The sequence below is a fragment of the Mchenga conophoros genome, linkage group LG18 (genome assembly GCF_057382185.1).
Source record: "Mchenga conophoros isolate Kocher_MC1m ecotype Shallow Benthic linkage group LG18, M_conophoros_male_GT1.1, whole genome shotgun sequence".
In the NCBI taxonomy this organism is placed as follows: Eukaryota; Metazoa; Chordata; class Actinopteri; order Cichliformes; family Cichlidae; genus Mchenga; species Mchenga conophoros.
In genome coordinates this window covers 15348360-15372806 of record NC_140543.1, presented here as the reverse complement: position 1 = coordinate 15372806, position 24447 = coordinate 15348360, and the positions used below count along the sequence as shown (strand labels likewise).

The window sequence follows — 24447 nt, the reverse complement described above, 5'->3', positions numbered from 1 at the left end:
AGCCAGAATGTCTGCAGTACGATAAACCTGTTGTTCGCCTCACTCCCGCTCCGTGCCAGTTGGTGGCAGCAAAGCACCCATTCGTCGTTTGCCGACCGTCGATACAGAAACTGGAAGTAGTCCTGTTAAAGCCCTCAGTGGCCACGCCCCCTCATTCTCTTCCTGTAAACAAAGCAGTAGCTATTTGTCACTTTCTAGCTGTACTTTGGTGTTTTCTACGATGGCTCAAGCCGGGGTGCTCCTGGACAAGGACCAGTTCAACTGCTCCATCTGTCTGGACGTGCTGAAGGACCCGGTTACTATACCGTGCGGACACAGCTACTGCTCGGGCTGCATCCAGAACTACTGGGACCAGGACGACTACCTCGGGGTTTATGTCTGTCCGCAGTGCCGACAGAACTTCAACCCGAGGCCGCTGCTCGCCAGGAACACCATTCTGGCCGACGTGGTGGAGATATTTAAGAACACGACACTCCAGGACGCCGCGGCACCGACAGCTGGCCGAACTTTTGCCGAAGCCGGCGACGTGGAGTGTGACGTCTGCATCGGGTTGAAGAGCAAAGCGGCCAGCTCCTGCCTGGTTTGTCTGGCGTCGTACTGCGATGATCACGTCCGGCCTCACTACGAGTCCTCAGCCTTCAAAAAACACAAGCTGGTGGCTGCCTCCAAGCGGCTCCAGGAGACCATTTGTCCGCGACATGACAAGCTGCTCGAGGTCTACTGCCGGACCGACAAGCGCTGCATCTGCTCCCTGTGTCTGACCGACGAGCACAAAGGGCACGACACGGTGCTGGCTGAGGAGGAGATACAGCAGAAGAAGGTAATCACCTCACCTGAATTACACAGAGGGAGGAAGCCTCCTACATGGAGCTCATTCCCTTTTTTCTGAGGCTGAGTTAACTGCCTCCACAATGTGCTGTCTGGAGTGTTTCCCTGATTTAAAACCCCAGTCTGCCCCTCACTAATATCCCCATATTATAAAAAGATTAAAAGCAACACTTAAAGTGATAAAAAAAATTAAAGGGAAACAAAACATTTTGACACAGTTAACTAAATCTAAACTATAGCAAACTGCCAGAGGAAGCAAAGGTAAGAACCTTACAAGTACAATTGTTCTGACTAAGTCTCCTTCGTATTCAAATGTCACACCGCAGTTAAATCTGCTGCACTGGCTCCCCATCATCTGGAGAGTCCACTATAGGATTCTGGTTTTGCCTTTTAAAGCGCTGCAGGGATGGGCACCATCGTGCAACCCCAGCAGGTCCCTGAGGTCATGTGATCAGGGCCTGCTGGCTTTGCAACATACAAAGCTGAGAACTAAAATAGGACGGAGCTTTTGCAACAGTGACCCTGAGACCCTCTGGAACCTTCTCTGTCTGAGCGTGTGGTCTGTGCTTTCTTTTAAAAAGCAGCTTTTTAAACTTGCTTTTTGGGTAACTTTTTGTTTCTATGTTTTAGCATTTTTGTTGCACTTTGCCTTTTTTGTGCTACATAAATAAAATCTTAATTGCTTCCTTAGAGTTTTTTTCCGTATGACTGTAGTCCGGGTTTAAAAAGTCTAAATACTGCAGTGCAGCTTAAGGTAAACATTAAAGTGAATATAGTCTTTTTCTCATATAAACATAATCCACAGATGCAAATGTGTGTTGACATTTCCAACATGCACTTTCTCTTAAAATCGTCTTTTAACAGTGGACTGAATCCACTCCAGAGTCAAACAATGTGTCTTTTCTTTTTCTTTAAGTGAAGACTTAATCTAATCCAGGGACCCATTCACAGGGGGACAAAAATAGTCTAACTGTTAAGATGCTTTAGAGAAATGGGGCAGAAAAGACACATATCTACCACACACGCACACGGGTAAAATGAAAAGCTGCAAATCTTATAATTAAAGACATTTGAGAGGCTGGAAGCTGCATTGAAATGATTATCAAAGTGGTTGCCATGTAATTATCTATAAATCAACCCATTGTTTCATTAATTTTGTGTTGTCTATTCTTTAATTATGAACCTCTGAATGTTTCATTAAAGCGCTGATTTGGTTTTGTCAATCAGTTGCCATTTGTAGGGTTGTATTCTACCTTACATCAAATGTGAGAAAAGAAGTCAAATTTTCCAGATTTTTCCAAAATAAAATAATCCTCAACTAAAGGTAACTTTATCTGTTCCTTTATAAGAGAACTCATTTATTCATCTGGTATGTACATTTGCTTGTAGGTTGGGTTTGTGTTTCAGTCCTGAAGGACTTTTGTGTGTAAGATGAACATGACAACCATTGTACCACAGAGCCTCCTATGCATGAACAAATATTTGTCCCTATTCACAGCAGTATAAAAATCAATGTGACTAAGTGTCAGGGTGCTTTAGAGAGGAAGAATGTATTTTCAGCTGCTCTTTTGTCACAGCTGCAAGCGCCACATGCTTGAGTTTTCCACCAGATACAACCCCAAAGGGACTTGTGTCTCCAGCTGGAATCAAATCAGCGCCGCTTCACTTGCTGAGCAAATCACTACCTGATGGAGCCACTTGTTAAGTTGACTTAGAGAAACGAGGGAAAAAAAGTGCAACCAACTTAAAAATATTTAAAATGACTCCAATAGATCTAAAGAAAAGCTGCAAATCTTTTCCTATTTATCTCACCAAAAGAAAAAGAAAGAAAAGCTGACACCCTCATGTAAATTTTGACATGCTGTAATTCCAAATTGATTTGGGTCTCTTCCTGGAATTAACCAAGGGCCTTTCCATTTGATAGGCAAACATATAAACCACTGCTTACATGTTCAAATAATAGTCACGCAAATGAACATCATTTAATTTTCTGTATATCTGTTGCTAACTGCTGCTGTTCATTATTCTTTTATTGTGAACTGAGCTATTGATTGTATTTTAAAGGTCTCAGTGGTTTTCAGGGTTTTACTACCGAGTCATAATTTGTGATGCAGTTTTAATGAGGAACGCATTAAAGCAGATAACTCAGATCCTTTGTGTTAAGAAGATCCAACGTTCATCACTGAGTGTTTCGGTGTCTTTAATTCACCACACTATCTAATCTAGAATACATTTTCAGCCTGATCCACAGTAGGACCAAACAGTTTAACTGTAGACTCGTCAGAGAAATGGAGCAGAGATGTGAAGTTTATAGTTTGGGTTTGAAACACCTCTGGAGTTCCTCAAACCTGTTTTTGGGTATTTGTGTGGAATAAAAGCAGCAAAGAATTAAACAACTGAAAGACTTCATAATAATTTTTAATTTCTTCTCTTTTTTTTTAGTGATTCAGTTTTAGTGACAACTGACTTCAGTCCGTGCACAGGCCCAGTGTAGCAGGAAATCTGGATAATGTAGCAGAGAATGAAATGCATCTACTTCTGTTCAGTTACATGACTTTTGATTTTTGATTTTCTTCAGAGGCAGCTCAGTGAGATCAAGCAGAGCTCCCAGCTGAGGATTCAGCAAAGAGAAAAGGAGGTGCAGGAGCTGAGAAAAGCCATTTTCTCTCTCAGCGTAAGTGCTGATGTTCGACATCTCACTGTTGGATGGTAAAAATGTCTAATCTTTCTACTGTTAAAGGTCTACATTTGCTATTTTATCAGCTTTTGAAGTTTTTTTTGGTCTTTCTTCACTCTTTGCCTGGCGTTCTGTTCTCTGTCTCCCTCCAGCGTTCGGCTCGTGCAGCAGCCGAGGAAAGCGACGCAGTCTTCTCCGAGCTGATTCGGTCAATAGAGCTGAAGCGCTTTGAGGTTAGAGAGCTGATTAAAGCTCAGGAGAAGACGGCCATCGGTGAGGCAGAGAAGCTGCTGGAGCAGATTCAGAAGGAGATCGGCGAGCTGAAGAAGAATGAAGATGAACTGGATAAGCTTTCCCACGCTGAAGACCCCATCCATTTCCTTCAGGTGGATAAGAGTTTATCACACTCTCAGGACATTTTACTGTGACGATATGCTACACAATGAAAATAGTCCCTGTTTGTAGGGAGTTCTTAAACTTAGGAATTTCCTAAGCTTTTATCACATCCAGACCCATTCGTAGATAATCTTTCACTACTGTAGTCCCAGCCTTGGATCTGGTGCCTTGTGGTCGTTGACCAAACCATTTTATGTCTTGTCTTTTGTCATGAATGCCACCCCTCCACTTATTTCTGCTACTCACCCTTCCTTGTTGTGTTCTGTATAAATAGCATGCTGGGAAACATCTCTGCGTCAGCTTACCTTCCTAGTCTCTATGTTGCTAAGCCCACCATGTGCTGAAATATTCATAAACACACCGCCACAGCAAAGTCTTGGGAAAAAAAGTGGTTCAAGTTTTATCTTCACCACTGTTCCTGGTCTGTATTTAGAGCTGTCAGTCCCTCCATGCTCCACCTGTGCTGTCGGCTTCGCCGTTGGTTGCATCAGACCCAGACTTCACCTTCGGCCCGGTGATGACAGCTGTGTCAGATTTTAAGGCGCTTCTGCAGGAGGTCTGTCAGAACGGATGTGTCAGCATTTATGAGAGAGGTAGATATAAAGATTTGTATCACATTTTAATTTTTTGCACCATAAATGATTCTGTCGACTGTCTGTTGACATTGTTCTACTTTTTTATCTTTTACAGTGAGAAATATAGTAATTGTAAGGAATCCAGATCGCTCAGTCGAGTCTGACTGCACGGTGGTGGATCGAAGTTTTAATCTGGAAGTTGTACAAATGGAAGCAGCTGCATGTGAGTGTTCATGTGTGTCACATTCACAGGTTTTATTAACAGTTTTAAACAGTGCAGCAGTTTTGGTGGTCAGGGATGATTTTTAATCATCTTAAATCACTCTTTTAAATCAAAATCACCATCTTATCTGCGCCGGATTAAACACTCTTACAAAGCTCAATACATTTATTTTTTAGGGTTTTACATAGTCGCACGTATTTTAGGTGTCCGGTGTGTAAAGGCCTGTAGGGTCATTTAAATAAACCTCCCCTGGCAGCAGGGTCACACACCATTAAGATATTAAAGATTAAAATGTATAATTTACTGATTTCAAACAACTCTTAGATAATAAATGGCAGTTAAAATAAAGAATATCTAAATAAAAAAATATAAAGTGATATAATAATTGGGTGATATTGTTGTAACAGCTGGGAGATACTGACAGAAATGTGATATAAATATAAAAGAAATTCATCCACTTTATCAAAAGCTCAGTGGTCTACACTGATATTTTTCATGTTTGGTGTAACATGAAAACAAAATGAATATTTTCCTGTTTTTCTAGAAGGAATTTGCCTTAAATCAAACTTAAGTAAATCCACAAAAAACTCTCACACGTCACCAAAAACACACTAAAAATGTAAAATTTCTGTCCTGATAAAACTCTGTTTATTTTATTTTTATTTTAATTGTGAAAAATGAGACATGTTAATCTGATCTTATTATCTCACAGCAGTTGGCTTTGCTGAATCTGCAGATAAAGACCGATAGCTGAGACTGTAGTAACCTCTTTTTGTTACCCGTCTTTGTTATCGCAGTGATCCCTTCGCCTGGTCTAGACCAAAGTCATGTGAGCCCTCTCAACCCCTTCCTCACTCCAGGACCTCCAGCGTTTTCCTTTTCACCATTTGGTAACTACAACATTTAAACAGTATTTACTGCACGTGTGTGAAACCCACTTAACTCAAGCAAACCACATGCAAATCCTTCTGCTCATATTATTGTTCTAGTGTAATAAAGAAAGAAGCCGATTGAGTTTAGATGTGCTTAAACCCGCCAGTGCCGGGTGTCACTGTAACAAGAACTTGTGCAAATATTAACTCTTGTTTCTTTGTTTGATAGATTTGTTTGTTGTGTTTTGTTTACATAGTCAATATTTTAAAGCTAATCTTTAGTTAATAAGTAGCTCAGCCAGATGGTCGAGAATCTTTAAATATCGATTTTTGTCTCCACCTGGGATCGTTCCCTTGTTAGGTGGATGTGTGAAGCTCTACACTTTGGAGCCACTCAGCACAGTTTGAGACCTAAATTTTATTTGATACACGTCAGCAAGCAGTGCTCTCATGTGGCTGCGTGGCACTCCTAGTCCTAATCCCAAGCTTTGATTAATGGGAGGGTTGTGTCAGGAACTTATGGAAGCTCATTTCTGGCACTAAAAACATTCACGAGTTACAATTTAGATTTTTATTTAAAAGTTTTTGTTTGGGTATCTCACAATTCTCACTTACTAACTCTATCTTCTGTGAAAATAACTTGAAATTTTAAATTATTTTCTCAATTTTTAGTTATTTTCCAACAAGTTTGAGCTGAAATTTTCACTGTTTTCCAGGAGTGGAAACAAGCTTCTATTTGATAGTCCGATATTTAAAAAAAACAAAAACATGGATCGATCCGTTGTGGTGACCCTTTGGGAAATAAGGGATCAGCCAAAGTACTTTGAGATAAATCTATAGCCACGTGACAAATCTGATATAATCTTGTAAAAAAATGCCGGAGTAAAGTTTGACTTTAAAAAAATGTTTGCTCATGCTGGCTATTTGATTGCTGCTAAGTCAGGTTTTTGGATTGAACATTTTAGCTTAAAGGCAGGCAGGGATCGATTCACTTAATCTAAATTCTGTTAAACAGCGTCACAAAATGAGAAAAGAAAAAAACTCAAAACTTCAGAAAACAATGAAAAAAGAACATCAATCGCTTCCACGCTGCGGGACTTTGGTTTTTATTCATATTGTTCCAGAAAAGCTTGTTTTTACACACGTGTGCATTGATCTTTTTATCTTTTTACGTAGCTATTGTTGTTGATCATCATTCTTTGTAGAAGGCTCGATCCAGTATTAAGCAGTGGTTAAACAGAAAATTAGTAACAACTCTACCCCTTCCTCACATTTCAAGCTAGACTCTACTGGTATAAGTTGTGGTATTTATTTGTGCTAAAGACAAAAAAAAAAAAAAAAGATTTTTCTTTGTTTCCTTCTTTTTCCAGGCTCTAAATTCTCCTCGGGATCCAGACATAAGCACCCCCCACGACGTGCTCACCCCAGGAGGAAATAAGACTTCTTAAGGACATCAAACCTCACTTTCACACACTCACCCTGATGGAACGTCATTATACTCAAGTGCTGTCCACACACAAAGCCACACTACAACTTAAGTCATGTAATTGCTGTTTTTTTTTTAAATTTTTTATTCTGCTATACTCAAATGTAATCAGTGTTGGGAAAGGCACGAGAAAAGCATCTGTGAAGATCGCACTGACGATGTATTCAGCAGCAACAAGCAGGACTGACTTAGTGCGTTTTATTTCAGTGTTAGATGCTTTTAAAGGTATATTATTTATTTTTTTAACCCAGTAATCCTCTGTAAACAGTCATATTTGCTTCAATGATAACGTGGATTATTTGACATGCTGGCATTAAAAAACAAACGCACTACATTTTCTCACGGGTGGTTTTTGTTTACACATCAGCTCCGTGACCAAAACGCTGGCTCCAGGCACGAAAACAATGCCATTTTCCAGTACAGCCTCATATCAGATTGTATTTAAATGTGATCTCACAGGAGCTTCCCTGATGTGGGACCTGGAGGCGTTTTCTTTGTCAGGCTGGTCTTTGCACAGGCTCTCTGGGACGGCCCATTTGCTTCTTTGCTGGCTGTGATTGGAGGCTTCAGGTTGCAGCAGGTGAAACCTGAGAAGCCGCTGTCAGCACACCTGTGAACTACGCCCATCTTTGCCTGTTCTAGTTTCAGTCGAGAGTGCAGGAAATGGCAGCCACAACGATTTCTGTTGAGCAGGACCAGTTCTGCTGTTCAGTGTGCCTGGAGGTGTTAAGAGACCCAGTGACGATCCCCTGTGGACACAGCTACTGCCTGGAGTGCATTGAAGACTACTGGAACAGGGCGAAGCAGAAAGGTCAGTGGAGCTGTCCTCAGTGCAGGCAGGTGTTCAACCCGAGACCTCTCCTGAGCAGGAACACTGTTCTGGGTGAACTGGTGGAAAAGCTTCAGAAAACCGGATTTCAGGCCGAAAGTCAACAATCCAGCAAACCAGAGGAGGTGAAATGCACTTCATGTACGGTGAGAAAAAGCAAAGCCGTGAAGTCATGCCTTATGTGCGTAGGGTCGTACTGCGCCTCTCACCTGAAAGCCCACGAAGAACGCTTTCGTGGAAAGGGACATAAGCTGATCCCACCTTCGGATCAGCTGAAAGAGAAGCTGTGCCCACAGCACGATAAGTTACTGAGGCTGTACTGTCACAATGACCAGCACTGTGTGTGCTCGCAGTGTGTTAAAGAGAGCCATAAGGGCCATGAAACTGTCTCCGTGGTGGACGAGAGGGCAAAACAGCAGGTGGGTTTGAGCATTTTTCTTTTTTTTGCAATCTTTTCTGAGTGGATTTGAAATTCAAAATGTGCACTTGACCTTCTATTGGCTTTCTAAGACCTTTATTTAGACGGAGAGCTTTTACTGGCAGCACAAATTTGGATTTTAAGGGGAAACTTGTCAAGATTTACATATCAAATCAGTACTTAGGGATAGTACTCCTCAGTCTGTAGAGGTAAGTGTTAAAGCCAGAGAGAGCCAGATGAGGAATGAGAAAGAAAGAAAAACCGACCAATTAGAGGCTGTTACCTGTTAGGCTGCTTGTTGAATATTTTCCTTTTTTCCAGATAAGGTCATGTGTACAGTCTATGATGTAAGCTCAAAAAACTCTTAATCGACATTTTTTGGAAAGCTGAGTTTTGCTGCCAGACCTGTTGAATCAAGGAATCACTTAAAACATATGAAGTAGACTAAGATTGTCTTTAAAGCAACACAAGAAAAGATGAGAACAAAGTCACTGATATGTGTCACTCTGGAAAAGGCTACAAAGTCACAGTGATAGCCATTATATACAAATGAAGAAAACTCAGCATTGAAAATATTGAACACAAGCAGAGTAACGTGTGCTTTGGTCCTGCTGCTGTATCTTGGCTGGAAGACCAAAGGCCTCCTACTGTACTGCCATCCTTTGATTTTTGAAATCAAAACTTTCCACCGTGAAATGCAGCCGCGAAAAATTATTCGCCTAAGCGGCACAGGGGACTGCTCCATGTGATTGATATTCATCTTTTGTATTCTCTTAGAAAAAACTCCAGGAGACCTCTTTGAAGTCTGTGCAGAAACTGAAGGAGAGTGAGAAGGAACTACGATACGTAATCAGATACATCAAGGTGAGTGCATTTCCTTTCCAGGAGCTTTAAAATGTGTCTTTGTCAAAAGTGCAGTTCCAGTGAATCCAGGGGACCAAAAGAGGAAACTTTTATCTTCCACAGCACTCCACGGAGGCTGCACAGGAGGAGAGTGAGAGGATTTTCTCCAAGCTGATCCGATCCATTGAGAAACAGAACAGCGAGGTGAAGGAGCTGATCAGAGTCCAGGGCAAAGCAGCCGTCAGTCAGGCTGAGGAGGAGCTGGAGAAGATACAGAAGGAGATGGCCGAGCTCAAGAGGACCGGCGCTGAGCTGGAGAAGCTCTCTCACACTGAAGACCACATCCACTTTCTTCAGGTGTGAAACTGAAGTTTGAACTAAAAATGTGGGAAAGATTGACTTTTGTTTTTAATCTAACCACAAGTCTCTCTTATAAGGGAAACATTCAAATCTTTTTGATATACTTTGCTGATTTGGGGCCCTGAAAGGGGTTTTATAAATACACAATCTGCTCAGTTTAGTGTTCACTTACCTCTTTTGGCTTTGGATGGTGAGGGAAATCCTAATCAGGCAGAAGACAGTGAGGTTATTTCCCATTTTACTAACGTCTAGATAATTTACTTTCACTGTTCCTCTTAAAAATTACTGAAATTAATCACATCTAAAAGTAAGTACACTGTAATTTCTATATTTACTTATGAAGTGAGATTTAACTGAGGATGATAAATAATCCAAATGACACGTGTGCTATCAGCTTTAGCTACTAACACTAAAGTTCATTCAGCGTCTGTTGAAGTGTTTCCAGGATCTCCAGAATCAAGGACAAATCTGAAACTTAGCATGAGAAAAACTGAAGTGAAAACTCAAATTACAAACTTTAAAATTCAGAAGTTGCAGAGTTGCAGTGAACTTCAGTCACACATCATTTGGCAAAGGCACTTTGTAAGGTCCCTTCCCAGAAAGACTCCTGTATGTTTACTGATGCAGAACTATGGAAAAGGTCAAACCTGCCGACTTATGCTTGTCGTCTTATGACCCTGCTTTCCCCTATTTGGATCCATGTTAACCTGAGTAATGTTTGAACTGCAGCCAAATGGCCTATTTATCAAACACATCCAAAGTATTCAGCACGATAATATATTTAAATGTTTTGTCTCCTTTTAATCCTTTTTATTAAATTAAAAATAAATAAATAAAACTTGCTCTTTAATTATGGTCTGGGCTGTAAGCGATTCACCACAACTGTTCTGCGAGCCTTCCTGGTTTATTTACACCTGCTGCATTTGTATTCAAATTAGGGCTGTGCGATATGACCAAAATCTCATATCCCGATATAAGAATTCTATCGTCCGATGACGATATAAATCACAAAAATGTAACATTTTCTGTAAATTCTGTGAATCTCGGGCAGCTCGGGAAGTGTTTCCAGCTGCGCGTGATGTACCTGGAGTCGAGTGTTTTAACAGATGCATGAAACTATACATTTTTAGACATAAGTTGTAACGACCGTTTTCTTTGAGTATTTATTACACGGCGCGCTGCGGGGAAAAGCCTGTTCTAACATTTGAGTCTAAGGTTTATTATTTAGCACATGGCGGATCTTTTTTTACTTCTCATCCGTAAATAATCTGCTCTTTCACGTGATTCAGTTTATTTTGAAAAGTCTCAACAGGATCCTGAGCTTTATTGTGAAAGGTTTATATGGAAAATAAACAAGCGGACACACGATAGTGTTACCATCATTGTTGCTAATGCATAAAAACAGGCGCTTGTCCGTCCACAGTGTGGTTATAAGAGAAAGAGAGAACTTTAAGAAATTAATATAGCCACTACAGTGACCGTCAAAACGATGAAAAAAAATATTGCCGTAAACAGTTGTGGTCATCCGATATATATTGTTATATCCAACAGCCCTAATTCAAATGCTGTTGTGTTGAATGTTTTTGCAGAAGTGCAAGTCTCTTCACTTCCCTACAAAGTCCGTGGAGATGCCCAGCACTGATGCGCTTCATTATTTGATGTATAAAACCACGAAAGGGGCGCTGGTTAACCTGAAGGACAGTCTGGATGATACACTTCAAAAAGAATTCTCCAAAATATCTGAAAAGGGTAAGTAGTGACGTAAATGTACCCTTTACTTCACTTCTCATTGCAACACACACGATTTACAAAGAAACCCCAACACCTTTATTTTCTAATTTACATTTTCAGTCACTTTACTGAAAGAAAGCAGCAGTAAGAACAACTCTGAAAAGTCTAAAGGTGAGATTTACTAAACCTCACACACAAAAGCAACTTAGAAAACTGTCACTTAAGTTTAATTTAACCCTTTATCCTCTAAATCTAACAGTTAAAGACGCTGACATACCCTACAACTCAGAACCAAAGACGAGAGCTGATTTTCTTCAATGTGAGTACGATCATTTACAAATCATACCACCATCAAATACAGTCATCTGTAGCACACGCTCATCTTCTGTCCAGATTACAACGATATAATCCTGGACCCGAACACTGCCAACTCTTACTTGTGCTTCTCTGACGGGCAACGAGCCGTGACCACACGTGCCGACCCGCAGCCCTACGCGGACCACCCAGACCGCTTCACCAGCTGGGCACAGGTGCTGTGTAAGGCCGGGATGGCTGGACGCTGCTACTGGGAGATCGAGTGGACCGGAAACGGAGGGGTTTCCGTCGGCGTGTGCTACAAGAACATGAGCCGGGCCGGAGGAGGGAGCGAGTGCAAGCTGGGGCACAACTCTAAATCGTGGAGCCTGGACTGCTCACCCACAGCCTGCTCATTTCAGCACAATAAGGAGAGCATGACTCTCAGTGCCCAGTGTGCTTGCAGAATAGGAGTGTATCTAGATTTCAGAGGTGGGACTTTATCCTTCTTTAATGTTTCTGATGCAATGGTTCTGCTTCACAAAGAGAAGATCACATTCACGCAGCCTCTATACCCTGGATTCTGGGTGGGGCTGGGCTCCACTTTGAAGCTGTGCTCAATTTAACATGTGAAGACAGGCAGAATAATTCATTTCAGTGAGAATGAGGAAACTGAGGCAGATGTTTGTGCTCAAAGATTTGCTTTTCTTTTTATTAACCACACACCCGCAGCAGCAACAACACTTTGGTGGAGCAGGTGAAGGGCTGGAGGAGCTTAGATCTTATTGAAGGCAGCAACATCGACACTCTGGATCTACAGAGGAAGAAAGAATTGAATGCAAAGTCAGTTATTGCAACATATTTATGCTATTAAGATTTAATGTAATGAAAGCCATTATTTAAATAAAGTTGTTTTACTGATTAACTTACAAAACTGGTAAAAGATGCTTTTTGTGATGAGTGAGTGAGAAGTCTTCACTAAATGTTTACTGCAATATGATTTCTTGCACCAATGATTAAAAAGTAAAATGAATTTTCGATTCATATCTCAGAGCAGAATAAAAGATAACGACTAGATTCATGAATGGAGAGTTAGGAGTCCATAAAGAGGAGGAAACCACCTCTTTAATAAACAAAAACAAACCTATCTATATATAGATAATCTTATTACAAAGGATGTAAGCATTTTTGGAGAAACAATATTTGTCTGGTGAAAGGAGGGAACCATTTCTAATCTGAACACTGGCATGTAAAACTCTCGTCCAGCTGCATTGTGACAACTGTTGCATAAATGTAAGTTAAAACATGGCTCAACACCACAAACTGTTTACACCTCTGTGATTGTTACTTACATAGTCCTCAAACTTGGTGATCTCCTCTTCCAGGATGTCTGTGCCAACTTTATCGTCCTCAACCACACAGCTGATCTGCAGCTTCTTGATGCCATAGCCGACTGGCACCAGCTTGGAAGCTCCCCACAGGAGCCCGTCCATCTGCACCGAGCGCACACACTCCTCCAGCTTAGCCATATCCGTCTCATCGTCCCACTAAACACACACAAGAAGGGGAGAGACACAAATACCAATCGGGTTCAATGACACAGCTCACATTACAGTTAAAATGTATCGCTTAAAAGTTTTTAAAAATTTTTTTCCTCTTCAACAATCATTACTATTACAGACTAGTCAGTTTTTCAGGATTTACCAGAAAAAAAACAAAACAAAAAAACCCCCAAAACCCTTAACCACGAATAAAATGTATCAAATTAAAATTTTAAAGAAAAACTTGCACATGTGAAAATCTTTTATGCTTCGATAGATACTAGGGGTGCAACGATACACAAAATTCACGGTTCGGTTCGATACTTTGGTGTCACGGTTCGATATTTTTTCGATACAAAAAAAAATGTTCATGCCTTTTTAATTTGTCATTTATTAAAATTATAAATATATATTTTAACTCAAAAGTACAGTTTTTAAATTTAACCCTAACCCTTGTGCGTTTTTTATTTTGACAGCGAATGCGCACCACTTATGTGCAGCCCTGGTTATTTAGCTCGTCATATTGCAGCCACAGAAATAATTTTGTCCATGAAACCATAAAGCTGCACTTTCTTTTTGCCTTATAGTCTGATTTGTCATAACTTCTCCGTTTTGTGGTAAGCTTTTCTTTGGCTGTCACTTCTTCACCCTGACCTGTCTTATTTGGCTCAGCAGAACTAAAATATATATCTGTCTGTGAAGGTTCTCAGTCATCCAGGTCATTGTAGTCAAATATAAATCCTGCTGCTTTTACAGACGCACTCACATAAGCTCAGCGATTCTCTGCGCGATCAACCTCTCACATGTTTAAGCTTGCTGCGGGAGATTTCACTTGTCATGTTTGCATAGTAAGCTAACGATTAATAAGACGATGTCAGAGGAATTGGTGCGCAAATTATCATCACTCACAGATCAGTGCTGTCGCTCTCTATACACAGTTCGCACGATTGCAAAGTGAAAGCAAAAAAACAAGCGCAAATTCAAACGCGATTTCAATATGTCACATATTGACAGTGGCTCACCGATGCCAATGACATAATTACCCAGCTACATTTCTGAAAGAATGCAAAAGCATTGACATATATTTTTCCTACAATAGCCCGACGGGCAGGGCAGAGATAGATTTTGGTAGCCCGACTGAAAAAAAATTGCTAGCTCCAGGACGTCAGGCTAGCGATATTGCGAGCCCTGTATCTGATTGAGGAATCACTCATCTTTGGAAAAGAGAGTTTATTACAGAGAAATGGCTCTTTCCAAAATAAAAGCTATACTATCCGCTTCTTCTGGGCTATATTCTCAGCAGCATAAGGAGAATCATGTGCTAACAGCTGTCTAAATGACTCGGCTAAAGTTAGTAGCATGCTTGTTTTTTTTCCTGCTTCCACTTGTCTTTGCACTAGGATGATGTCGGCGTAAATGTGCAGTCATATTCGTTGTGTTCCCACTAGTGCTTTCAGGTTAATCTCGTTGAAATGACCTTAACGCCACAACACGGCAAATCTCCGTTAACGAGCTACCGCCGATCGCCCCGTGCATGGGGCTAGACGGCCAACACGTTAACGAGCTAACTGCGCTAACACACTAGTTCCCACCCATGTAAGTGAGCATTGCGTGGCACATCCAACATACTGTTTTACTTTAGTCCATGACTCGCTTACCTTCAGGGTCATACGTCACATGAAAACCAAAATAATTCCAAACGCCAGATCTGAATGAGGGTGGGGGAGGTCCATGTGTCTTGCTAGCTTGCCCTGCGCTCTTCCTTCTGACTATGCTGTCTGTGTTGAGCGCTCAGTGGATCTGCACTCGACAGTGCAGCCTAGGCGGAGTAGTCGAACGCAGATTCACTGAGCGCTCAACACAGACAGCATCGTCAGAAGGAAAGTTGATAAAATAAATTACAAATGTTGTATTGTTCGATACATATGCGTACCGAACCGAAAGCACTGTATCGAACGGTTCAATATCGATATGAATATCGTTGCACCCCTAATATATACTTACAGGTTTGACATCCAGCAGGATGGATGACTTAGCAATGAGAGCTGGTTTCTTTGCCTTCTTGGCTGCGTAGGCCTCCAAGCGCTCCTGCTTTATACGTTCTGCCTCCTCATCTTCCTCGTCGCTGCCAAACAAGTCTATGTCATCATCGTCACCATTTATCACTTTTTCCTGTTTGACTGGAGCAACCTGGACAATGCAGATGGAAAAAAGGGAATAGATGGTGTATTTTACAAATAGTCTTTCTAGTGCGTGACTCAAAACATCACAGTGAAAGGCATAAAGGAAAGGAACTTCAATTGATTATATGAAATAAGGGGCGCAGGTACAAGACATTTGAATAAAAATACAATCAAACAACCAGACAAGGACAAGGACACACACACACACACACACGACAGAAGATTAAAGAAATGACTTCAAATCAAAACCAAAAGTGTGATCTGCCAGTGTACACGTTTCCCTTTTGATTAACATCAAAACTTGAATTCAAGTACAGAGAAGATTTGTAGGACCCCCCGAAAGACGTCTGTTTTAGAAGCTATGAACATCCCACAGCATCTACCTTTGCAGCAGGGATGGCTGCTGGTGTTGGGCTCTTCTCCAGCACAGCCACTCTGGACTCTAGCTTCTGCAGGGTTGCCCTCATCTCAACCACCACTACACAAGCAAACACAAAGTCAAAGTCAAATACATGCATTTGCCACTTGGGGGCAGCAAAAACGAGCTTACAAATAAGGGTACATCTCAAGCTGGTATGTATAGGTTATCAGGGTTGACTTTGACACATTCAAATCTGTTTGTGCTGGTTTACGATCCCTCATCAGCCTCTCCACATTTTGCTTTGAACTTCTCCACAGTTTCCTACATTTTTGTAACAGTAATAGCCAAATTGATTGTTTACCACCATTCATCATGGGTGTGTACACCCTGCAGACAGATGTATGCATGTAAGAAAAGACTGAACCTGTCAAGATGATTAAGTAAACCCTTTAAATAGATTTGCACTAAACAGTTTTTTTTTTTGGGTGATTCAGATTCCAGACACCTTTAAGGTCAACCTGATACTGGTTTTGGCCGATTTTGATCACGAAAGCTACAAACTGAGAATCTGCTCAACCACGGGGTTTATTTGTTTAAAAAAAAAAAAAAAAAAAAAAAAAAAAAAAAAAAAAAAAAACAACAAACAAAAAAAAAAAAAAACGTTTCTTTAAAAGAAATCAGTAGTTTTAATTTCATGGAATTAAACTTTTGACTTGGTGTCCTGATCAATCTGCTCATTAACATCACTGCAATAAACAGACAAACTACAACTGTTGTGGTCTGCGTCGTAGCAATGTGCACACTTGTGTACAGGCAAACATCTGGGTGCAGCAGCTTGGCGCACTGATGTATCAAGGCTCACTGTCCTGACAGATAAGCTGCAAACCCAACTGAAGGAACACCAAAAAACCTCATCTTGAAACTGTGCAACACGTCTGACTGCCGCCCTGCAATATTTTACTACGAGCAGTTCTTTTATAATGTCATGTTTTATTTCGATAAAATCTTGAACATGTGTATTATAGTTTAAGCACAAACCTTTGTGCAGGGTCTGGTTCTCCAGCTCCAGGCTCTTCATGCGTGAAACCAGCTCCTGGTCTCCTGCATGTGAGGATGACTGCGGGAAGAACACCACAAATTAACACCAAGAGTCACACTGCAGGACAGCAAACACAGCAACAAATGCATTAACGCACAGGTCAAGAACAAACCCAAGGCTGATGTGAAAAAGCAAGCAAAACCAAAAAACATGCAGGGGTAAAAAAAAAAAAAAAAAAAAAAAGATTTAAACACAAAACACTGATTAGAAATCAACTCCATCTCCAATGAATTTTGAAGCAGAACAAGATTGCTTCTTTCCGAGTCAGATTGATAGTAATTCATCATTAGCCTCCAGCCTGTTAACAAAGAGATTGAAAGCAAACTGCTTTAAAATGGGGAACAGAAATACAACACTCGCCAAAAAAACAAACAAAAACAAAATAAAGAGAAAAAAAAAATAAAAAAAAAAAATCCCAAAACAAGTTTATGGTGACTGACAGTATAATGAGAGCTCTCTTTTCCTTTAAATTGTCATCTGCCTTTTTAACCTTCTGCTTCCAGTCTTTAACAAAGCTGGGAGGCTGATACTGACCTTATCCAACTCGAACTCTCAGAAAACAGTTTGCTTCCAAGAATCATTAGCAGTTTGATCAAAACTGATAATCACAACTATAATCATAACACAATGTCTAGAATAAATGAAATCAGCTTTATTAGAAGCAGTCTAAATCAATTATATTGACAGACATAGAAAAGGAAGCTGGATGGCGAGAGGTGGTGGAACAGGATGAGATACCATGATGTCGTGATGAATAACACACTCCAGGTCAGGCAGCAGCAGACGCAGCCAGCATTGCTGTCTCATTCATGCAGCATTTCCAGCATTGCCTGAGCAGCAAAGCTGTGCGACCGACTTACGTTTCTGTGCCGCCGTTTCTGCTGGCGACCTTTGGCCTGCTGCACGCCAGTTATCACCAGCACCCGGTGATGTAAAGGGTAAATGAGGGGGGAAACATGAAAACAACAGGAAAAGTAGAAGATGTAGGTACAAAGAGATCAATATTTTACAATTTATTGGGATACTACTGTCAACTGGTGCTCATATTTACATGCACGAAAGAATAAAAGCAGACCAACTACAGGTTGTCCTCCTTGCTCCCCCCATGAAAATAAGTTCTTATAAACCTCACCTTAAACCAAAGAAATAGTCTTGTCCTTTCCCCCCCACTGAAACTAAAGTCTGTGTCATTTTTCCATTACTGGTCCTCAAACAAACAATCTTTGTATTACAGTGAAAGAAGTTACCATATTTGTAAGTAACAACTGTAGCCTGGTGATAACCAAAATAGTTCATTTTAATCTTGATCACTAACATTAGATTTTTAAGAAGGAATCTCGTATTAATAAAGGAGAGGAGGAACAATTACAATTACGTGCAAGACCCGTTTTTGAAACGACACCAACGTATACTGCTAGCAAAACATTAAAAACCACTGATGATGATTATGATTATTATAAAACAAAAACTGGTACTACACGGCATGTGAATGCTCAATATGGACTGCACAAAATGTTGCCATTTACACTTCAATTCCACATTATGACACGGTGAACATCTGCAGTTCATGCACAATGTGGTACTCACTCTACATTTTCCTAGTGGATTTAGCAATGTCCTGCATGATGGCATCATCTCACCTAACCCGCAGGCACGTGTGGGAAAAGAGCTAATGAAGTAGAAGCAGTCAAAGACAAAGCAGTGTGCAGGACTGACAAAAGTGGGGCGACTGGTTTAATAAAGGCTTCCCCCCCCCCTCCCTTTTCCTTCTGTAAAATAGAGGCAAACCTTACACCCTCCCACCCAAAAAACAAAAAAACCCCCCCCACACACACAAAACTTGTCTTATCTATTTGCATTTGATGTAGCAATACAAAAGTTACAGACTCTGGGAGCAGACCTGAGGGTACATGAGCCTGGCACGATGGCCTAACCAGCAGCTCATGCTGTCGATGTAATCCCCCACACACTTGTGTCCTGAGACGTGACCTTTCATTTAAACTTTTTCCAACCTGATTCAATAAAATGCACTGACATGTCTACCTGTGGAGCCCTCAAGCAACATCAGTTGTAGAGATCTATAAATAACTCTGCACATAAAATCAAGACTATCTGCATGTGGTTCTTTTCATTGTTTTCCCAGCATTATATAGAAACTCCAAGAACTGCTGCAGCAGCCCTGAGAAGATAAGACAGCTGCCAAACCACCTGACCCTCTTGCTAGTACAAGCCACTTCTAAATCGAGAGGCTTAACTCACATGCACACAGCTGCTCCAGGCTGCCATGAGCTGTGACAGAAGATGATGTAACTACTGCCTGAATCAACAGGACACTGTCTAAAAGGGAGCTGCGCTGCCACCGACAGGAGGGCATGAACCAAAAGAGAGTCAGGCAGAATAGCTCTGAGTAAAGACTACAGATTAAAACCCTCTAAAAGTGTTTAGCATTTAAGAAATGGATTGATGAAGTTTCTGTACCTGCTGCGTGGCAGGTCCGTTGACTCCCTCGTAGAAACGCTTTTCTGCCTCATCGTAGCGGTTTTTGTCAAACCAGATGCTTTCTGTGGTAAGGCAGATCAGTCCACTCATGTTAGTACTGAAAAAGAATAAGAATTCATGAGAGATTTAGCAATTCAACAGAACAGTTTGATAATTTATATGCAAACCACGAGACAAGAATTTTAGGCGTTATAGCCAAACTGCTGAGACGGAAAGCAACGTAACAACTTTGACAGCCGTTTGATTGATTTTGCTGTATTACAGGTTACAACAGCAGGAACTACAGGTGAAGTTTGACACTGCAGTTAGTTTCTCCCCAATGCTTTCAGCTACAGCTGTAAGATGACAACAAATGAATGGTTAAATGAAACCTATGATTTACCCCTGTCACATTCAGCTCGTGAATTACTGCAGCAGTCAGTCATCAGTCTACACACTCACACAAACAGAGTTGCCTGATCTGCAGAGTCTGGATTACTGAACAAAAGGCTAGTCACTGCCTGCCAACAACCCCCCCTGACTACACATACCATTACCCTTGAAAGGGGAGAACTGTATACAACTAACTTGGGCATTCCTTTGTAGTCGACACCTGACAGTTACAATTGAAGAGTCAAACAGGAAAAAAAGAGAAAAGCACAGGCATTGCAAATCCATGCAGCACACGTCTTAATGAAATGAAGCATTTCCATTATGAGAATAAGTTTAATGCTAATTATCTCCTGTTGTAAGTCACATGTGAGAAAGTCCCAACCTGGCCACCCCGACATCGTCTGGACTCCATGTGTGGAAACAAATATGTACAGGCACACAAGGGTCAGAAAGGTGGGGTTTTTTTTTTAATGTTCCGAATCTAAAAATAAGCGTAACACTAGCAGCTGGTAAATAAGAGGGTTGGGAAAAGCAACTGTGGCATTTTTACTGGATTGAACAAACTTTGAATAACCCCATATTAACATACGTTGGTTCCATATGCAGTACATGTCCACCTGCCCTCAACACACGTAAGTTCAACCAGAAGGTCTATGTATGGGGAGAAAAAAAACAAAAAAAACAAAACAAAAAACCCACACACAGGTAGAAGTCAGCATAAACAGCCAACACACAGAAAAAAAAAAAAAAAAAAAAAAGAAGTGTTAAATGAGCCAAAAAGCACACGTCACATCTCACTCCATGACAGAGGTGTCATACTTGTCCCGTTTGGGCTTGCTTTCCGTCTCAGAGATGCCCCTCTTCCTTGGGTGTGGTCCCCTGCTACCTTTGCCCCCCTGCTCTGTCTCAGAGGAGGTGCGATTGCGGCCTTTGCCAATCTGACGGTGGGGCGTACCGGAGGCCTTCACTGTGGTGACAGAGGGTCCTTGACCCTGCAGGTGACTTTGATTGGGTCTGGAGTGATAGAGCAAGAATCCTCTGGTGTTTGGGCTCCGGGGAGAGGACGACAGCAGTCCGCCACTCTCAACCTGATCGTGAATATTGCGGTTGTACCACACTGCCTCTGCCTGCAAACCCTGCAGCACGGGGCTTTGACCATACGAGCCACTCGCCTCCACTGAGGAGCTCAACCATTCCTCTTCAGCCCCAGAGCTCTCCGACTGGGACAGACGCGTGTGACGACGCAGCCTCCCAAACTGGACGTTGTCTCCACTAATGATGCCCCTCTCCAGGGCAGGAACACTACCCTGCCTGAAGGTTCCCATAGGTACAGCGTTCTGAGGGGCTCTGCTTTGCTGATGATTTTGACAAGACTGATCCATTTCTTTACTTGCTTGTCTTTTTTGGATTGTTTGGAGAGAAAAGAAGCAACAGGTGGAAACTAGAGCCATTAGTTCAGCGTGAAGGTGGTACTGCACTCACACTCACTGGTTAGTCAATAGTTTATTTACATAAGATTTGATGAATAAATGTTTATGAAATAATGCAGAGAAAGGTTACAAAATAGACTTTCATCTCACACCGGACAAGCCATGCCAAAACAAACCAGACCCAACTTCAGGTTAGGTTTTGCTTACAGTATTTCCCTCGTGTCCATTTCAAATCAAGTTGTTTATTATCATTTAAGGTGTAAAAATTAAAATAAAGACAGATATGCTGTAAAACTAGAAAAAGGCCACTCCCGTTAGACACAGCAGGACAAGAAAACACTGTTTATGCCTTAACTAAGACAAAACAGTCATTTTAACTCAGTTTGTAGCTCACCTTTGCTTTGGCATGATGGGGATAAAGTACAGTGCCTATTGCAAAATTGGATATTGAAATAATTCACTGTTTACTCAGAATTCATTCCTAAGACATCAAAACAAACAGACAAACTTGCAGTCACATGGCAGGTGTTCAGTGATCGGCCACAAAATTAAAACCATTGGCAGGTAAAAAAATGAATTAAACAGATCACCTGCTTGCAGTGCATTGGCACACTGGGTTTGGCATTCAAGTAGATGTTACTTTTACTTTTCAACCAAAGACACCCTGCCAAATAACAATGACAGTCCCAGCACAATGCACACTACTCTGGAAAGGCTTGAGGAACAATAGAAAACCCAAGGTTTTCTACTTGGGCTCAAACTTAAAGCTAAACACATCACCTACAGGATGTGTTGAAACAAGCCTAAATCATGAGAACCTCCACCTTAAAAAGACTTTGAAGCCGCTGCCAGACTGTGTGGACAAAGTAGCTCTGGATAGAGCCGGTTTTAATATTGTGGCTGATTATTGTAGTCTCATTTGACAGTTTATTAGGTACATCTTCTTAAAACAAGTACAGATTTAACCTTTTCAAGACATTTTCAATGGTTAGCCATCATTTTGAAGGATGTAGTTTGATCTAAAACAATTCGTTCTGACAGTACTCTCTGCACTCACTTTTCAAACAAAAACCACAAACATGCACGAACTTTTCAATGCTAATGTCTTTGAGCTTTGCACGAAATAAGGGGGGGAAATGATCTACAAGACAAACTAATTAGTGAATATTGAGTAGCTGACAAAAATACTAGAAACATGTTTAAGAAAAAAAAATGTATAAATAAATCAGTTCCAAACTGTCAAATGAGTGTTAACTACTTTAATTATCACCAGAATGCAAAATCCAGTGCATGTGTTAAAGTATTAGTTGAAAAGTAGCCTCAACATCGACACTCACCTTGTTAACTAGAATACGAAGCTAATGTGCAACAGAGAAACAAGAGAGCCTCTGAAATTCAATTTAATATTAAAAACCTTTGTGATAAAGCTACAGAAGTGCCAAAAGGATAGGGGGAACCCAAAAGAAAAGTACAATTCACGAGCAACAGAAGTCTCTAACTGTGATGCATTTCTAATCAAAGTAGCAGTAACGACCGTAAATATCACTGATGGCTTACGCCGGTTGCTTGCACTCTCTGACATTAGCCAAAGTTTCTCACAGTACCACCAACTTGTAGTTCAGCTGACCACGTGGCGTTAAAAAAAAAAACTTTAATTTCCGAATAAGTTGCAGAGTTAACAATCATCTTACTTTTTAAAAAATGTTCCACATGTGAAAAAATACAACTTTAATGTACTTACTGTTGGTTTAATTCGACGTTTTATGACTAAGAAGAAGTCCTTTAGCGTGCCGCCTCGGCTGTAATCCGACGGTAGAAGAGGACTCACGTTAACAGGCACCCTCTATTCTTCAGTGGCGGAGGGGGGAGGACGTTAGCGTTTTAACGACTTTAACGATATTTTAAACGCTTATCTAACATTTATATAAAATAACATAAGTCAAAAACAAGAAATAAAACATGCTGCAAGTTTACTAATTCTCACAATAAAGGGAATTCACTTTTTAGCTAACATTAAAGCACAAAATTGGTAGAATCCATTTTGCTCAAAGACTTCATTACCCATGAACCTCCAGGAACTGCATAGCAGAATACGTTAGCTGTCAGCTGTCTCAGTTTACTGATGTTTTGGCAGGCTGTGCCGCCTTCCTCAGCACATTATCTTTTATATTACTTTAAAAAGGTATGCAGGTCTCCCCACCCCCTCTCCTGTATATAAATAAATAAATAAATAAATAAATAAATAAATAAAAGCAAAAATAACTCAAACGAATTAGCCAAATATATTTTCTTGACCTTCTCCATCACCTAGAAAATATATAATATACAACAGTATAGACTTAGATTATTATTATTATTATTATTATTGAGATAAATGCTGGGTCACATTGTATTTTTTTTGTTGATCTTTATTTAATATATTCTACTTTTTAAGCTACTGTGTTATAGATTGTGTCTAATTTGGTAAACAAAGGAATTTTCCAACATTTGCTGTAAATAAATTATATCTTATTTTATTTATTGTTTTATTTTTTTGAGCAACGTTAAAATAATTTTACACTCCCTACAGGTGAGCTTTTCCACAGTTTGATTAAAAGAACTGAAGTTTATTATACTGACTTGTAATAATAATAATAATAACCCCCCCTCTGTCTGGAGTAGAACTCAAGCCAATGAACTCAGTTGCTTTTTGGAGTCTTAGTCCTCAGTTATCCTGGTGAACCAAAATATCACTGTTGGAAGAGAATCAGCATTCAAGATGCTGTATATAGCTCAGGCTGATTAAATACAAATGAACTCTTTCATGTGTTTTTGACCTTCATTCCTCTTTGATCTCATATGTTCCTGGATGCTGTCCAACAATATTACTTCGCTGACTGCCTAATCTGTTCTTCTGTCATCAAACCTCCTCCTGTCCTAGTTTCGTGTTACTTCCAGTACTTGTGATGTCAGTTGATGATTTTTGCATTATTTATGTTCCATATTCAAGCTGCACAGCAAGTGTCTGCTGGGGTCTGCTGCTTCATACAGCTGGCCACAACATTAAATCCACTGACAAGTGAAATCAATGGCACTAAGTGTAAGTTAAGATCTGAGTGATTTTGATAAAGGTCTACTTGTGATGGCTATAACTGGGTCACATCTTCAAAACAACAGGTTTAGTGGAAGTGCTCCCAGTGTGCAGCAGTTAGCATTTTCCAGAAGTCAGCAGCTGAAGCAGTGACAGGATCACGGACACCCAAGGCTCAGTGATGTGTGTGGGGAAGGAAGGCTGGCTCGTGTCCCCATGCTGACTACACACACTGCCTACAGTGAGCATGTGAGCATCACTGAGCGATGAAAGAAGCTGGTCTGATGAATCACATTTTGTTTTACACGCCAAGCTGAGTAAGCATTGTTCACGAGGGGGAAGAAACAGCAGCTGGACTAA

General features: G+C 40.7%; 3 protein-coding genes across 6 annotated transcripts; 2 read left to right on the top strand and 1 right to left on the bottom strand.

Moving 5' to 3' along the window:
- Positions 1–120: 120 nt before the first annotated feature.
- On the top strand, positions 121–7389 carry ftr67 (finTRIM family, member 67). Its single transcript, XM_085255197.1, has 7 exons — positions 121–820; positions 3407–3502; positions 3658–3891; positions 4335–4494; positions 4592–4699; positions 5497–5589; positions 6942–7389. The coding sequence occupies exons 1-7, from the start codon at positions 221–223 to the stop codon at positions 7007–7009; spliced, it is 1359 nt and encodes a 452-aa protein (XP_085111323.1). The 5' UTR covers positions 121–220; the 3' UTR covers positions 7010–7389.
- A 295-nt stretch (positions 7390–7684) lies between these two features.
- Positions 7685–12193, top strand: LOC146553448 (E3 ubiquitin/ISG15 ligase TRIM25-like). Its single transcript, XM_085254070.1, has 7 exons — positions 7685–8305; positions 9082–9168; positions 9271–9504; positions 11097–11256; positions 11359–11409; positions 11498–11557; positions 11632–12193. Exons 1-7 carry the CDS (start codon positions 7721–7723, stop codon positions 12156–12158), a joined length of 1704 nt encoding a protein of 567 aa, XP_085110196.1. The 5' UTR covers positions 7685–7720; the 3' UTR covers positions 12159–12193.
- Positions 12194–12216: 23 nt separating this feature from the next.
- Positions 12217–22837, bottom strand: eef1da (eukaryotic translation elongation factor 1 delta a (guanine nucleotide exchange protein)). Of its 4 annotated transcripts, none has more exons than XM_085254072.1 (11): positions 22759–22832; positions 22355–22375; positions 21412–21446; positions 20407–20985; positions 19195–19312; positions 17577–17612; positions 16656–16734; positions 15640–15734; positions 15078–15263; positions 12885–13079; positions 12217–12346 (listed from the first exon to the last, which is right to left on the bottom strand). In XM_085254072.1, exons 3-11 carry the CDS (start codon positions 21423–21425, stop codon positions 12308–12310), a joined length of 1341 nt encoding a protein of 446 aa, XP_085110198.1. In that variant the 5' UTR covers positions 21426–21446; positions 22355–22375; positions 22759–22832; the 3' UTR covers positions 12217–12307. The 4 variants fall into 4 exon arrangements, with proteins under 4 accessions (XP_085110198.1, XP_085110197.1, XP_085110199.1 ...); XM_085254071.1 differs by having other exon boundaries at positions 17577–17615; positions 22759–22830; XM_085254073.1 differs by lacking the exon at positions 21412–21446 and having other exon boundaries at positions 17577–17615; positions 22759–22837.
- Between the last annotated feature and the right edge of the window lie 1610 nt (positions 22838–24447).

What these genes read in the sequence shown, in the direction of transcription:
- ftr67 (XM_085255197.1), top strand. Translation starts at nt 221, where the DNA reads ATGGCTCAAGCCGGGGTGCTCCTGGACAAGGACCAGTTCAACTGCTCC. An exon ending in AAGCCATTTTCTCTCTCAGC is followed by an intron (nt 3,503 to 3,657) that starts GTAAGTGCTGAT and finishes GTCTCCCTCCAG; the next exon opens with CGTTCGGCTCGTGCAGCAGC. An exon ending in TGTCAGCATTTATGAGAGAG is followed by an intron (nt 4,495 to 4,591) that starts GTAGATATAAAG and finishes TATCTTTTACAG; the next exon opens with TGAGAAATATAGTAATTGTA.
- LOC146553448 (XM_085254070.1), top strand. Translation starts at nt 7,721, where the DNA reads ATGGCAGCCACAACGATTTCTGTTGAGCAGGACCAGTTCTGCTGTTCA. An exon ending in ACGTAATCAGATACATCAAG is followed by an intron (nt 9,169 to 9,270) that starts GTGAGTGCATTT and finishes TATCTTCCACAG; the next exon opens with CACTCCACGGAGGCTGCACA. An exon ending in GAGAGCTGATTTTCTTCAAT is followed by an intron (nt 11,558 to 11,631) that starts GTGAGTACGATC and finishes TCTTCTGTCCAG; the next exon opens with ATTACAACGATATAATCCTG.
- eef1da (XM_085254071.1), bottom strand. An exon ending in GAACCAGACCCTGCACAAAG is followed by an intron (nt 15,735 to 16,655) that starts GTTTGTGCTTAA and finishes TTGCTTGTGTAG; the next exon opens with TGGTGGTTGAGATGAGGGCA. An exon ending in CAGCCATCCCTGCTGCAAAG is followed by an intron (nt 15,264 to 15,639) that starts GTAGATGCTGTG and finishes TGCATTGTCCAG; the next exon opens with GTTGCTCCAGTCAAACAGGA.